General features: G+C 39.0%; 2 protein-coding genes and 1 pseudogene across 3 annotated transcripts; 1 reads left to right on the top strand and 2 right to left on the bottom strand.

Annotated features, from left to right (window-relative positions):
* Positions 1 to 304: 304 nt before the first annotated feature.
* LOC137747534 (protein SLENDER RICE1-LIKE 1-like) lies at positions 305 to 2,258 on the bottom strand. The gene has a single exon (XM_068487664.2). It carries the CDS (start codon positions 2,095 to 2,097, stop codon positions 457 to 459), a length of 1,641 nt encoding a protein of 546 aa, XP_068343765.2. The 5' UTR covers positions 2,098 to 2,258; the 3' UTR covers positions 305 to 456.
* A 7,960-nt stretch (positions 2,259 to 10,218) lies between these two features.
* LOC137748485 (pentatricopeptide repeat-containing protein At5g06540) lies at positions 10,219 to 14,841 on the top strand. The gene has a single exon (XM_068488646.2). The coding sequence runs from the start codon at positions 10,679 to 10,681 to the stop codon at positions 12,833 to 12,835; it is 2,157 nt and encodes a 718-aa protein (XP_068344747.2). The 5' UTR covers positions 10,219 to 10,678; the 3' UTR covers positions 12,836 to 14,841.
* On the bottom strand, positions 13,165 to 14,429 carry LOC137748487 (GDP-fucose transporter 1 pseudogene; annotated as a pseudogene). Its single transcript, XR_015960161.1, has one exon. The product of XR_015960161.1 is annotated as a GDP-fucose transporter 1 pseudogene (transcript).
* Positions 14,842 to 16,655: the final 1,814 nt, after the last annotated feature.

Below are 16,655 nucleotides of genomic sequence, written 5' to 3' on the forward strand. Positions count from 1 at the left end.
GCTTTCGTTAAGGGCTCATTGGTATAATTTATAGAAATTTTAACGAAAAACTTTTGGTACTGTTTATTTTAACGAAAAATTATATTTTTATACTAAAAAATTAATCATGATACTATTTATTTTACCATTTATTCTATCTTTATTGTTAAAATTTAAAGTTTTTAAATTTTTTTATTAGTTTTCCATATAATTTAACCCTAAAAACCAGCTTATACCAGAATAATGCACAAGAGTTTTAAGCTGTCCCGAAATATGTTATTCTTGTATGTGGGATATTATCCTAATATAAAGGGATATGCATTCCAATTTTGAAAATTTGGACCATTTGCATCCATATTATTTGCAGTAGGATTAACCATATTATAAGCATTTTCTTGATCATTAAGGTAGAGCACAAAGAGCAAGAAACTCATGGTAAAATTAAGAACACTAAAAGAAGCTAATTAAGGTGGAAATTTAGACATGATTGGCATTATTATTCTGACTAAGAATCCCAACCGGTTGGTGGTTGGTTGTGGCTTCCGCCATAGACATTACTTGCCAGGCCGAAGCCGCGATGAGAGGGCTGCTGTGCCACCCGAGAGTGAGGCAGCCTTGATTCTCCTCCACGCGGTACCCTTCAGCCGAGAAAAGAGTAAGAAGCATACTCGCCTGCTTAAACGCATTCGACCCCAAATGCAGCGGGCTGAACCCGGCTTGCCCGAGCCGGGTTCGCCACTTGCTCAGCGGCTCATGCCTCTCAACTCGAGCCGCTCCCTCGCAGCACACAACGTTGCATATCTCCCTCTGTATGTACATTTCCGCCAACGTCTTCTCCGGCTGCATCGCGCAAGCCTCCAGCGAGTCGAACATGGTGGAGTAGTAGTACAGCGCTTCCGTGAACCGGTCCAGGAAACCAGGTTTGTTATGGTCCGCTTCCTGCTCCACAACCGTCACGATCTTCGGGTTGAGGTTCCGGATCCAGGACAGCATCATCTCGATTGGGGAATTCCGGTTCGGGTCAGATCCGAGCAGCCGGTGCAGCTGCATGATCGAATTCACCGCCACCGCCTCTTTCGGGCTCACCTGGAGCATCCACGGCTTCACGTCCTCGAGCCGCGAAGCCGCCACGCCGCGGAAGGCGAAGCGGACGTTCACGGACCGGGCCAACTCGGCAAGTCGGAGCCCGATTTCTCTCAGCGAGTCGCGGCCGTCTGGGGACGGTGGTCCAATGCCGGTCAACCGAAGCAAGGGAGGCCCGCCCGGGCGGAGAGCAAGGGCCTGAATAAGCGCGGGCCATTGTAAGCCGTGCATTAAGTTGAAGTCGATGACGTGGACACAATCGTGACCGTGGAATGCTTCCAGGATGGCCTGATTGGCCGTGAAATGCGCGAATTTGAGATAGGGGCAGGCTTCGTAGAAGTAGTGGTAGAGCAGCTCGTTCTCGTGAGTCGAGCCGGCAGCCGAGCCGAAGCTCTGCGGCGAGAAGATTCGGCGGCTGAGGGCGTCGATGAAGTATCCCGCGACCTTCCCGATGCCGCAGCTGGTGTTGACACGTGTCATCAGAGCCTGCATGGTCTCGATCAGGGAGCCGGCAAATGTGAGTTCGCCACGTTGGACGGATTCGGCGCACGTGACGAGCAAGTGAACCAGCCTAATCCCCGAATCTTCCTCCATGGCGGTGACGACGGTAAGCTGGTGGTTCTGCTGCGGCACGGCGGAGATGACGGAGGAGTTGTCGGTCCATGTTTCGCCGGAGAGGGCGGCGGGGTTATTGATGACGGTGCCGTCGGGGAAGTCGAGATCGGATGGGAGGGACATGAGGGGCTGGTGGTTGAACTCGGAGAGGAGGGAGTCGACCCAGGTGGCGATGTCGGAGGGGTTGTAGAGGACGGCGTCGGAGGCGAGCTGGGAGAGGTCGCTGGGAGAGTTGACCATGACGGTTTCGAGGTGCTCGAGTCGCTGAGCGACGTGTCGTAGGTCGGAGGCGCGGACCTTGTATCCCGCATCCGCCAAATAGCCATCGATCTCGGCTGGGGATTTGGTGACGGAGGAAGAAGAAGAGGAGCTGGCGCTGCTGCTGACGCCTGAGCAGGTGGTGGAACCGTACGGCCCCATAGATAGGAATTCGAATTGCGTTTTTTTTTTTGGGGCGGGTGAGGATAAATATGGATTCAGATAGGAGGTGGGAGTTTGCTGATGAATCTTCTTCTTCCCATGAGGAAGATAGAGAGAGAAAATTGTGTAGAGGGGAAGAGAGTGAGAGTGAGGAAGTGACCGAGTGGAAAGAGATGGATGAAATACTGAGTAGGAGAGAGAGAGGGAGAGTGACAGCTGACAAGTTACAGTGGTCCACACTAGCACCAACTGTATAGTGAATAATACACTGTTCTTCTCCTTTATTTTATTTTTTTTCCAGTTTAAAATGCGTATAATTTTTTTATTATTAGTTAATACGTGTTTATAAATTTAATTTTTGTTTTTTCAGAGAAAATATAAGCTTAACTTTTATTAGTTTTATTTTCATAAACCTAATTTTGGAGTCACGAAAAGACTGCATTTATTTTGTATGTAGAAAATTTAATCTCCTATTATATATATAATTTTTTGGATTAGTTGTGCGCTGTAATCTACTAATCTCTTTGCAAATGGTTAGAGGGGCCTATTTTTGGCCGTCCACTAAATCATTGGTTAGTGTTTTTCTGAATTTGAATGTTGAATCTTCAAGTGAATGGAAGATATAAGTGAGAAAATGTTCGAGTGTTTGAGGGTCATATAGTTGCATAGATGATGGTGTTATAAATTCACGTATTGTAATATGAAATATGATTTCCACACATTAATTTTTCTTTATGCATATCACTTCTTATATTTATCTTTTGACTTCTTCAATTTGAAATTTTATAAAAGAGATGATAATGTGTAAGGAGGATAAAAAAGATGTGTAAGGGCATTTCCACAGGAGATGCGAAAATTTAAACATCAAAATGATAGTTGATGGCTTATGTGACAGTTTGACATTTTGTAAAATATTTTGCTCCACCTGATATGTTAAATAATAATATCATTTAATAATTCTTTTTTATCTTTTTGTGGAGTCCAATGATTAAGACAACCAATCAAATATTTGAAAAATATAACAACATTTATTATATATTATATTAATCTATTAAAAAATCATTTAATATGTCAAATTTGACAACAAATAGCTTTACCTTCAAATGACTCAACGCCAAAAAAGAAATTGAAGGCTCGGTTGGAAAAAGTTTGCTACCATTTTTACTATTATATGCATAGATGGCAGTTTTGACATTTCCTTTGAAGATACTCTAAAGCACTTCTCCGTAGTATTTGCAAGCTAATTCGGTGACACTTCAGAGATTTAAGGTACAGTGATAATAAAAAGATACGGGTGCTACAAGCAATAGTGGATCAATGTAGTTTCTTTTGTTCTTTGTCATGAAATTTTGTTTCTTTGTTGTTTTTATATGTGTTATTCTCTTGTTCATCAAATGAGAAATTTATTATTTCCTATAAAATCAAAAGTTAACCTCATGAAATGACGTACGTAATAGTATGACAATCATACTAAAAAATTTTCCGTCAATGTACGCGATCTGTCACACTGAAAATTTTCTCGTCCATATAATGATCCACATCAGGAGTAAACAGTGTGTCCAAATCTGCTGGCAGAAAATAAAGAGATTGGGTCAACTTGGCTTCAACGTTTGCTGACATGAAAATCTGCACTTCCATTGAAATTACTCTACAACAGATGAATTATATTAGATAATAGATATATACTGAACCCTTCATCGAGAAACTTATATATATATATATATAATAATAATCACATGAACCCTGTCTATTAAAAAAACTATTACGATCTCTAATTTCTTTAATTATCTTTCTTTTGGTTTGATAAGATCTCTAATGACGTTCTTAAATCTGATATGATTCTCCCTGTTACATGTGCTGAGCAGAGAGAGGAGAATATAATTAAGCCCGATGAACCAAGATTCGTTGATCTTAATTTGGTACTGATCTCTGTTGCAGGTGATTAAACATTTAAATAAATAATATGCATCTAAGTAAATGATCGAAGTAAAGAAACGCAGAAATTATTCAGTACTTGGATTTACGTAAATAGTAATAGGGCATGTTAACGCTTAAAACTTGCACGCTAACAAATTAGAACCATTAACCTTGATGGACTTGGGATTAAAACTTTGAAATAATGGACATTTAAGTGATTCACTCTTTCAAAACTGGATTCCATCAACAATGGTGCTCGGAATATATTGATTTAGAGATTACACGAGGCACTTGGCTATAGTCTAGAATCTCTTCTTTCTCAATCGTTCGACCCATTTACAAGAGGTTCTCACCCCTTTTTATAGGAGTGAGCTTAAACAGTCATAGGTTCACCTACTTTACTATTCTAGTAGTAAATGAGCTAATTACATAGACTAGCGTGTTGATAGCTTTCTTGTCCATCAGGCAACATTCGGGGATGATGTGACATTTTCTCGATCGGGATTACATGTTTTTCTAGGCCAAGAAGTACCGAGCAACATGCTTGGCCTTGACAAGTGAATGATATTCCTTTCGAGCAACGACCCAACTGCCTTTATGTCTCGTCCTAGACTTCTGCTTTTGACTGGTGTTCGACATGTGGCCTGAATTGCTGTATGAGTAGCCGAGTAAGCATGTTCCTAGAGCATTGTGCCATAAAGTTGTCAGTTTACTCATGTGTTATTGTTGGTTGGAAAGTGCTTTATGTTGGTTGGAAAGTGCTTTATGTTGGTTTAGTCAAACCAGACTAGTGAGCGCTCGAATATAATGCTCAGCAAATCCCTTTTATGATTCTATTAGGCCTCGGATTTTCCTTTCCTTCTTTGGGGCCTTATCTTCCTTGCTCCTCTCTCGGTATTTTTCCCGACATGTACTATTCGAGGATAAAAAATGACACTGCGTTAATAGGGCCTTGACAATGTTATTAGTTTATAACAATGTTACATTTATACCTAGTTCATGACTTGTCATCATTTTCATCGACCTATACTATATTACACATATATGACTATCACTATGTAGTAGTGTGACCTGAGTTTAAATTTTATGTTATTCGTTTACCATAAAATTTTCTCTATATTAATTAATTGTATGAGATGAATCATGATTTACTGTGTAAATAGGTCATTTCATTGTCTACTTGCTTATAATTAATCCACATTAGCATTTGATCCTTTTTGCTGTTGATTAGTTAAATCCACTATTTGATCTTCAACCCTTAGCAATCGCTTTTAACCCATAATTAATTCTTTGAATAGTGAGCTTAAAAAATGAATTGTTTCTTAATCTCCATAGAGTTAACGGGTGTGTTGACAACAACAGTTCGTTAATTATTAAAACCCTAGCCTCTCATTAGGCTCTTCCCCCACCCCAACATAAGATTACACAATAATTAAGGATCACCAATGCTCTCTTATGCACATAATTACATATATGATTGGCTCCCACCTGTAGAACCCATCAAGGAATTTTTCAATGTATCCGGAACATGGAGCTGGTATACAAGGGAAGGGAATTTTTTTTTTTAAAGTATTTCTCCACTTATATAATGATACATATGAAGTACATGCTCGTGTTTCGAGTATACAAAAAAATCTCTCAACCTGAAGATGAATGTGAGAAAAGAAAGAAATAACTCTCTCTTCTCATTATAGTATGAATAAATTAATTTATCATCTGAATATTTTTTCAAGAGTTCGAGAAAAATCTCATAATCTAATCCAAATTAAAGGCCTACAATTACAAAGTTGATTATATCATTTCATACTTTTAGTTGATCACATTAAATATTTGATTCATTCTTCTTACCAAATTTCTAATACTACACATTTTCTTATAGGAAATTGTTATTGGCACTCCAAAAATCTTATTCTACGCTCCAAACTTTCTATATTTGGAAAGAAAAATATACTTATGAGAAGCGTAGAATGAGATTTTTTGGAATGCTAATAATACTTCCCTTCTTATATATTAATTTTATTTAGCTAGTTATATAAATTCAGTCGCTTTTAAATGATGTTTCAAAACCTAAAAGGATCGTTACTTTGGTTTAAAAAATTGGATGTACCCAGGAAGAGGATGATGACTTATAGGGAACAGATTCATCATTATTATAGTATCTCGGTCCAATAATGCAAGATCATGTGTATTGAACAGATTCAATAACGTTGCATTATTGAATCAAAATGTTATGTGATGATAAACTCGTTCAATTCAATTTGCTCTCTATGAGAAATCTCAGTAGAGTTATTGAATTTACATAAAAAAAAAAAAAAAAAAACTCAATACAACTTGTTAGGTTATAGGTAGCCTAATATGTTTGTTTATATTTTCATTGTACATTATACTGCCGAATATTCCGCATCACTGGGACACGTGTCCTATGAAGACACCAGGAGGTGTCATTGTAATTAGTTTTATTTTATTTTTTGTATTTTACTAATAGGTGTCGTTGTTAAAGTGAATCATATTATAAATCCATGTCATGAACATATAATAGATTAAAATCAGGACAAGGAAAGGTACAATTTTGATCCACAACTTGGGCTATTAATCTTTTTTGGGCTATTAATCTAAACATATATATAGGGGTGTCATATCAGCATGGCCTAAATATATAAAAGTAAAGATTAAATTATATGAAATGCACACCTTTCAGGATCTTGCTATCCGATCTATAGCGGACGATCGAATAATTCGGACAATTTATTTTAAATTATATAATCTTTATTAGTTCATTTTATTGGTTCATTTTGTACAAATTAATGGTTTAGATTTCTTTTTTGTTCTCTTAAACGGTCATAATTACTCGGCATATGGCACCGAACAACGAGATCCATTGAGAATCTGAATTCAATATATAGAGGGGATACTTTAGTTTATTGATGGACCAACTGATCAAGATTCAAACTTAGTTAAACGAAAATCGAAGGCTCTAGGGGTTTGCTTGAGTAGCAACGAGAGAGGAGGCGATATTAAGTTAAGATTAAAATAAGTTTAGAGTTTGATTTCTTTTTGTATAAGGGAAAAAGTTATTATAAAGTCTTATATTGTAAGTGGAGGATGTACGTGTGCTTTAGTCCAAAACCCTTTTAGAGTGGAAAGCAACATATCTGATCCGCGCACGCTCGTGTAAATTAAGAAAAAGTTAAATGGGAACCAAAGACAGAGCTCATGCAAATACGCAATGGCCATTGAAAAGCTCAACGAGTCAAATTCAAGACATGCATGCGTCTCTTCATAATTCTCAGGACCTGTGAACTTCGTGGCCATCAAGGCAACACTGTATAGTATAACATATAATCAAAATTTACAAATACCATGCATGTATGTGCGTGCATATATATATGTATATAGATTATATTTTGTATGTTCGCTCTCCCACAAAAGATGAAAGGTAAAAGAAAATGGCCAATTATTGGTAAAGAGAGAGAGGTAGATGGTTTTTATTTCGATCGATGATTCAATAATTTGCATGAAATACGTAGAAAGTTCTTTTTTCCTAGTATAGTTAGGGTTTTAGGTGAATCCTTAGATTATGGACAATATGAGGACCATTTCACAAGCCTAAATAAGGGTTTAACTGAGATTAACTATTAGGGTTTGAGTATAGTTAAGAGTTCTTCTTTTGCATGCATGCTTTAGACTTAGTCAACAGTTATAAAGTCAGAAGTTAGATCAGTTGATTAAGATAACGTATTTTGCACTTCTTAAATTTAAGTTCGAGACTTGATCTTCATACAGTAGAAGTGAGAGTTGGTTTTGCATGCATGCTTAGACTTATTTATTACTTTTATATAAATTTTATAATAATTAGGTCAGTTGACTATGACAATATACATCCTCTAAAATTTGAGGTTGATTGAAACCCTTAATATATTCTAAATGGAGCATAGGGGAACATAGATAAAAAAAAAAAAAAATGGAGGGGAGCAACTAGATTTCCCGAATTAGAAGTAAGAGCCTAATGAGGAGGTGGTCCAGTAGGTAACATGGAATTTGGGACCAGAAAGCAATCACAGAGCCCTAAAAAGCATGAATTTAAGTGAAAACCGTGTGTAATGCTCGAGGACGTGGGACTCTGTAGAAGGAGGATGAGGACCCAAATTTTGAGTGGGAGGGAATGAGATGCCGACGCGTGTGGGACTGAGTCACTGTGGGAATCAAAAGTAAACTTCAATATCTCCTTCGCTGGCATTGGCCATTCAGAAGGCGAGGTGAGGAGGGGTGGCAGTTGCGGTGGTGGTGGGGTGAGAGACCTTCGGACTCACTGCTGCTAATCAGTGATCAGACTCTCTCTCTTACAGCAGATGATCGGTCTCAGAGAGAGGAGAGAGGGGGTTGGGGTCCGTTGGGACCAGAGCATTCCTGTGAGAAGATGTTGTGTTTGGGACAGACATCTCAGGGTGTGTCCCATTCCGTTGTTTTTGCTGACACTATCACGTTATATATTGCACCCTCTCATGCATATCATAATCATATATCACACCTTTACACACACACACACACACACACACACACAAACACACGCACACACACACACACACACACATATATATATATATATATATATATATATATATATCTGCACTTTCCCCTAGTGCGGTAAGCTACGTTAACGTTGATACCATAATTGTCCAGATATATGTTTTTAACGTCGCTAGTATTAACACCGTAATTCTGTCTAACGGGGTGGAGTTTTGCCAAAGTTAAGGGGTTGTTTGCTACGTAAGATTGGATTCAAATAGATGAGTTGAAGACGAATTAGTTATGAAGGAACTGATAAGTTCCAATCTTCTTCAAAATGGTAAGATTTGGACATGAAGTAAACTTCTTCCTTCTAATCCTCCTTAGTAATTCACCTTTACCTCCAAGAGTTGCCACAAAATTTTCATTATTTCCTTTTAATATACCATAAAAATAGTTGTTATCGGTTCCAATCCAATCGTCTATATATCGGTTCCAGCATTTTAAATTTTGGCCCCTCAATTTAAATCCTACTTCCTTTCTTAATTGTCGGTATGTTCTTCATATGATTATCTATATGCATGTCATTGAAGTGGCGTTAACTGTTTCAGAAACCTCAATATCTTGCTTTCCCATCTCAGAATTTCTGAGTTCTGAATCTCTGATTATCTAAGCAATATATATGTGTACATATGTGTGTGTGTGTGTATATATATTAATCAATATCTCAGCAATGTTAAACAGCAGGGAAAACACTGCGAAATAATAATTGAAAGACACACATGGCACCACCCCTCTTTTTCGAACCAAATTGGTCCAACCGATACATGTGAACGTCGGCATAATAAAGCACATCACTTAGATTTTAGCTCAGCAAATCAATCCAGCTAAGCAGGACCAACCAACCTTACCATATTATGCAGAATGAGAGCCAGCAATGCTATAATACTGAAACAGTTCAGTGTAATAGGTATGTAGCAACTGTAACACCACCTTCCACAATGTATTGAATGTTGGATGGCAGTACAATATATAGAGTATGGATCAGAGAAGGGTAAGGCCAGTGGAGTAGATGAGAAGACGTAAGAAGCTTCATGCAACGGAGATGCCATTGGGACGGTATATCAAGTCAATTATATACTATCACGTGAGAAAGTTAAAACACATGACAATGCGTTATTGACTTGAAATACCATCACAACAGCGTTTGAGTTGATGCTTTGTTCTATCAACCCTTTCACCTTGAAAATTAGGGACTAGACCTTATAGAGCAGCTCGAATTATGCTCCAAAACCCTAAAAGATTATGGTCCTACAACCCTACAAGATTAGCCCCATTTGAACCGCCATGTTGAATCCATTTTTTCGTATAATGATGCAGGGCATGATTGGGGTCAGTTAAAGCGAAGAAAATTAAAGAAAATAGTGCGGCACAAAATAATGAAAAAAATATTGCAGATGCAGGCCTAGAAAAACTAAAACATTCATATTTTCGAAGATCTCGTGTTGTTCAAGTGCGCTTCAAGCAAAGAGAGGTTTTGAGTTTCAAGATTTGGTAGAAAACTAGGTTATCATCATTTTCAAAGTGCTTATACAACTTGCAAGTCTCGACCAAATTCCAAAAACAAGTAAGTTGTACAGATTCTCTGCTGATTTCGAGATTGGCCACCAAATTAACGGCAAAAAACTGCCTGCTGGGTTTCGAGGCAAAGTGATGAACATTATCACCAGCACTACATGCTGTCGAGAAAAAACATATGTGTTGTGGTGTCTGATGGAACAAGGCATGCAGATGCACGCAGAATGGCCGACGCCATTCCTCTGCAATTTCGATATTGCTAATGTCATATTTATGAGTGACATGTCGCGTCATCGGTTAGCAGACACTACGAAGATAATCCTGTGGTGCTTCAGAGTATAATATATTTCGGAATTTTTAACGGCCAGATCAAATTCATTATTTTCTTAATTAAGAATTTAGCTGTTAAAAATCCGGAATATAGGATAGCTGGAACATCCGTAACCACAATTTGGTTTTGGAAATAATAGCATTATCCACAGTGGAAGATATTCTACGTTAAACAGTTAAAAGTAAAGCTTCTTCAACGGTTATAACCAACAAAACTGTCAGCCTCACAGTCACAGAGCAGCCAGCAACAATGGCGGCTCCTCTTTCCCTCCACCACATTAGACCGCCTTTCAATTCCGACATCCCACACTTATACACCAAACCCACCACAGCCACCGCCATCGCCGCCACGGCCGCCGTCGCGACCGTCACCAAAAACCCAATTGAACCGCACCCATGTCTCACATTTCTAGACAAATGCTCTACAATGTCCGAGCTCAAGCAAATCCACGCCCAACTTCTCCGAACCGGGCTCTTCTTCGACGCCTTCACGGCCAGCAAAGTCGTCGCCTTTTCGGCTCTGGAAGGGTCTGGGAGCCTCCGTTATGCCCGTTTAGTCCTAAACCAAATCCCCAATCCCACTACTTACACTTGTAACTCGGTTATCCGTGGCTACACTAACAAGGATTTGAACCGGGACGCTATTCTTTTCTACCAAGAAATGATTTTGCAAGGTTGGGTGCCTGACAGGTTCACATTCCCATCTCTGTTCAAGTCGTGCGGGGATTTGCATGAGGGAAAACAGCTGCATTGCCACTCTACGAAGTTTGGTTTCGCTTCGGATGCATACATTCAGAACACTCTGATGAACATGTATGCGAATTGTGGATGTTTGGTCTCCGCTCGGAAGGTATTCGACAAAATGACTGAGAAGAGTGTTGTTTCTTGGGCAACCATGATTGACGCGTATGCGAAATGGGATCAACCCGTTGAAGCTTTGAAGTTATTTGGGAGGATGGAGAGTGAAAATGTGGATCCTAATGAGGTTACTTTGGTTAACGTCTTGACTGCATGTGCGAGGGCGAGGGATTTAGACATGGCGAAAAGGGTACACCGATACATTGATGATTACGGTTTTGGGAGCCATTTAAAGCTCAATACGGCTCTCTTGGATGTTTATTGCAAGTGTGGATGCGTATCGCTTGCTCGAGATTTGTTTGACATGATGCCGGAGAAGAACTTGTTCAGTTGGAACATCATGATCAATGGATATGTTGAGGATAGTAACTACGATGAAGCGTTCCTTCTCTTTCGCGAAATGCAGCTCAAAGGAGAAAAGGGAGATCAGGTGACTATGGTGAGTTTGTTGCTTGCTTGCAGCCATTTGGGTGCTTTAGAGCTTGGTAAGTGGTTGCATGCCTATATAGAAAAGGAGAAAATTAAGGTTGACGTTGCCCTTGGGACGACACTTGTTGACATGTATGCAAAATGTGGGAGCATAGACGATGCATTGGAAGTTTTCCGAAAGCTGCCTGAGAAGGATGTTATGACTTGGACAGCGTTGATTTCCGGTTTCGCGATGTGTGGACAAGGGAAGAAGGCTTTGGAGCATTTCCATGAGATGCAGAAGAGTGGGGTGAAACCAGATGCAATAACATTTGTTGGGGTTTTGGCTGCTTGTAGTCATGCCGGATTAGCAGGCGAGGGGATTTCGCATTTTAACTCAATGTCTGAAGTACATGGCATTCAGCCTAGCATTGAACACTACGGTGGTATGGTTGACATATTAGGCCGAGCTGGTCGCATTGCCGAAGCAGAGGAGTTGATTCGGAAGATGCAAATGCCGCCGGATCGTTTTGTTTTGGGAGGGCTTCTTGGTGCCTGCAGAGTCCATGGCAAAGTTGAGGCTGCAGAAAGAGTTGCTCGACAGCTTCTAGAACTTGACCCGAACGATGATGGGGCGTATGTGCTTCTATCAAACTTGTATAGTTCTATGAAGAAGTGGGATGAGGCCAAAAGAATCAGGGCACTCATGGCAGAAAGAAATGTGAAGAAAGCTCCAGGTTGCAGTCTGATTGAGGTTGATGGCATTGTCCATGAATTTGTGAAGGGCGATTCATCTCACCCGCAAACAACAAGCATCTATGAAATGCTGGAAGACATGATCAGCCGGTTGAAGAAAGCCGGTTATGTTCCTGAGAAATCCGAGGTGTTGTTGGATATCGATGAAGAAGAGAAGGAGACTGCACTCAGCCTCCACAGTGAAAAGCTGGCAATTGCATATGGGCTCATAAGCACAAAACCGAGGACAACAATACGAGTAGTGAAAAACCTGAGAGTATGCAGCGATTGCCACACTGCAACCAAGCTCATCTCGAAAGTTTACAACAGAGAAATAATCGTGCGGGACAGAAGCCGCTTTCATCGGTTTAGGGACGGATCTTGTTCTTGTAAGGATTTCTGGTGACGTAGCTTTGAACATATAAACAAACTTCAAAATTCTTGTTCACTGAAAAGTCGCAAAGCTTTGGTGTCTATTGTAATCAAAGAATCTCCAGAAAATATTGGATCAATTAACTATTAGAAAAACATGAAGTTCGACATGGAAACTGCTGTAAGACATAACTTCAGAAAGTGGATGTGGCGCAGACATGATACCACTGTCTGTATGCACGTTCTCAAGCCTCTTCACAACAGAAAGAAAAAATGCAGATCGAAAACGAAGATTGCACAGCATTCGTGTAAATTGAAAGCGAGGACGTGATGTTTATAGAAATGAATCATATGCAACATAACTTTGAGATAAAAATTATGGCATTGTCATTAATCACTGGTGATAAGGTGAGCTGAAGTGCTACAGGATATCAAATTATAATAACATAATTAACAAATAATTGTCGATATCAAATACAGAAAATTTCCTAATTTACTAATTGCTGAAGATAAAACTTCAAACATGCACTGCAGCTTCACCAGTGGCTACAAAATGACAAAGTAGAATGGAATTCTCACTTAGAAGCAAGTTTACCGGAAATTACCGTCCCTTGAATTTCTTCGGAAAAGTCATCATCATCATCCTCACTGAGAACCTGCTTAGAAGCTGTTGCTTCACGTGGTGACGGAGCACTGCTTACTCCAGTTACAGACTGCTGATAAAGAACACCCCCTACGATTGTTAAGAGGAGACAGAGCAAACCGAATGGACTAGCATGCTTATCCCAAATTAGCACATTGATTGCAACCGTAAGAAACTTGTTCACAACACCAGTCACAGTAAATGCGGTAGCAGAGACTGCCTTCCTTGCTGCAAACCCAAAGAAACTGATGAGCAATCCAAACACACATGACAATGAGACCGCGAAAAGTGCACCAGGTTCAAAGAAATTCGCAGCATTCGACCCCAAAGCAGCAAACACATCAGAATACTCTCCAGTAATTATCCAAAATGGAGGAGCCATCATCAGTGACAAAAGATTGTTGTACAACACAAAACCCCATGTGTTCAACCCGAGATTTGTGACCATATGCTTAATATAAACCATCTCAGTTGTAATGGTCACCAAATAAGCAAACGCCCATGAATACGCAGTCAAAGTAAAACCCGAATCTGTGGCCACATAACCAACAGCTCCACCCAAAATGATCAACAACGACACAAAGGTAAGCTTAGACGGGATAGGCTGTTTCCTAAATGCAGTATCCGCCAACGCAACCAAAAGGGGTGTGCAGGATCTAAATACTATAAAAGTATCCACATTGGCATGGCGAAGAAGATTGGTGTTGGTAAAGATAGCAAGGTAGAACACAAGTGCAGCAGGTAAAAACTTCTTCGCCGTCTGCCATGTGAAGGGATCGTGGTGCAAAAATCCCGACTTTCCCAAAACCCAAACTCCCAAAGCAGAAGTAAGGTACTGCAATGCAGTCAAAAGGCCAGGGTAGTTGAATTTGGTAATGGCAAACTTGTTTATCACAGCTAATAAGCTAGAACAGAGAGCATACCCAATCACTAGACTGCTCGTAGCGAAATACGGCTTAGCGGAATCGACTCTAATCGCAGACATTGTCACTACCTAGAATACCAATTCGATTTCAGAGCAAAAAAAACCAGGAGATCTTCAAAATTTCAAGAGCTACACGGACAGTGAAAGGCTACACTAACAGAGGCAAGCGAGTGAAATCGAAGAGGTGAACACTTCATAGAGAAATCTGAGATAAGGGTTTTGAAAATTATGCCGATCTACTATTTGGGTATGAAATTAATGCATTAAACGACGATTGATTCGACTGAAATTTAGAGTTATGGAAGAAATTGTACATCACCAACATACAGAAAAGCTCGGATCTTTGAAGCCAAAAGAGCAGAGGGCGGGCTTGCGGAGGAGGTTGAGATCTCGGAGGGAGCTCCGGCGAGCTCAGAGGAGGCAGGTGAAATTTCTACGGCTTTGAGATTTTGTTCATACAAGGGGACGGGGAAAGCGTTTTGAAGACTTTTTGGTCTTTTAATCAGGTAATTGTGAATATAATATCCCACCAAAAATTTGACAAAATTGTGAATATTATTTGAAGACTTTTCTCTCCTTTTTTTTTATTGATTACAAATATTTTGTTTCTATGTTTTGAAAAAGAGCTACCTGATCTGCCAGTTGATTGTTGAATTTTTTTTCTTTGAATTATTAAAAGAGTAATGGGTGATTAAAATTTTTAAATCAAATTTGTAAATCAAATAATTGGATTATTAATTAAGTGTCGATTAATGTGTTTGTTTCTTATTAGTAACACGTCATTTGATTTAAAAATTTAGTTTTCCTAGCATTATCCTTATTAAAAATAGAATTCCACTACCAACTACTACATAATATGATTTACAAAATATGGTCTAAAAAGATGGTCTCCTCAGTATTTTCCTTCCGTCACATCATATTTTGTAAACCGAATGATGTGACGTTTAATAATTGAATTCTTTATTTAAATGACTAAAGAAGGAATTCAATCATCAACCGCCACATCATATGGTCTACAAAATATAGTTTAAGTAGATGGCCTCTAGTATTACCCTCTGCCTAAATAGTTTCTGGGGTACGAACGTTTATCAAGTGCAACACTTATAAGACCATCGGATTGTGTATTCCACCAATCAAATTGTGTACTTGGCGTTGGTATGGTTGTGTTAATTGAAGTTAGTGAGTTAGTGTGTTTGTGTTAATTGTAATATATGGGTTGATTTTGTTGACTAAGTTTCTAATTTTGTGTTTGACTTGGTCTGATTTACTGTTTCCTAAGGCTAATGGAGGAGCAAACTCAGATTTGGGTCTTGCTTTGTTTGTCAAATTTTCATCAGTTCATTTGGACTTGTAACGTGCTAATTTGGATTTTCGGTATTACTTTCAGCTCCTTGGTTGGAAATTTGGGTGTGAGTAGCTCTTTTTCTCTGCTTGAGCTTCCAAGTAATGTGATAAGTTGATCAAACAATTGATTCGGGTATATCTAGGCATTTCTACAAGAAATTTTGTGGCATCGTAGCGTTTTACTTTTAGTCAGTATAAATGTGTTGCTGCTGCATTATACTACTGATACGCATGTAAAAATTTGTCTTGTAAGTCGCAGTAATTTATCAAGAACCGGTAAAAGTTAGTTACTTTTGATGGCCTAAGTTGCCGCGTGAGTTTTCCATACTTTTGAGTGTCTGTGCTCATTTTTCTTAATCTTCATAACAATCATTCATATCTCTTTTATCTCTGCGCAGACGTTTTCCAAAGTTATTAGAAGTTGGGCAGAAAAAAGTTCATGACTGAATGGTGTTGGAAGGTTAATCCAAATTTAAGTTACCAAGAGTCATCAATCAGGGTTAAGAAAGATAGATGTTCTAGAGTTGTGATGTTTGGAATTTCTAGAGTTAATCATGATTTCTCTAGATGTTTCAATTATTAAGTAGCTTATAATTAGCTAAATAAATGATGATGTATTGTAGTGGCTATAAAAGCCATGTAGTGTTATGACTTTGATGTGTGAAAGAAATCAGAAGTCTTTTCAAGTTTAAAAACCTCTCCCCTCTCCTAAAATATTGGATTGAGACATCTTTCATAGAAACCTATTAAAGTGTTTCTCTATCGCTCTTCCTCCTACAAACGGTGGGCATTTCTTTCTTCTGGATCCTATTTCGTTCAAATCATGTTCATATGCAATACTATTTTCCCTTTGATATTGTGTGTAAACCATCAATTCATGTTGTGGGGAGGGTTAAATATCTTTAAAGTTGTTGGATTTCTGATTATTCTTAAGATTTGGAG

This window comes from Pyrus communis, chromosome 2 (genome assembly GCF_041283825.1).
Source record: "Pyrus communis isolate YQ-2024b chromosome 2, ASM4128382v1, whole genome shotgun sequence".
NCBI classification, from domain to species: domain Eukaryota; kingdom Viridiplantae; phylum Streptophyta; class Magnoliopsida; order Rosales; family Rosaceae; genus Pyrus; species Pyrus communis.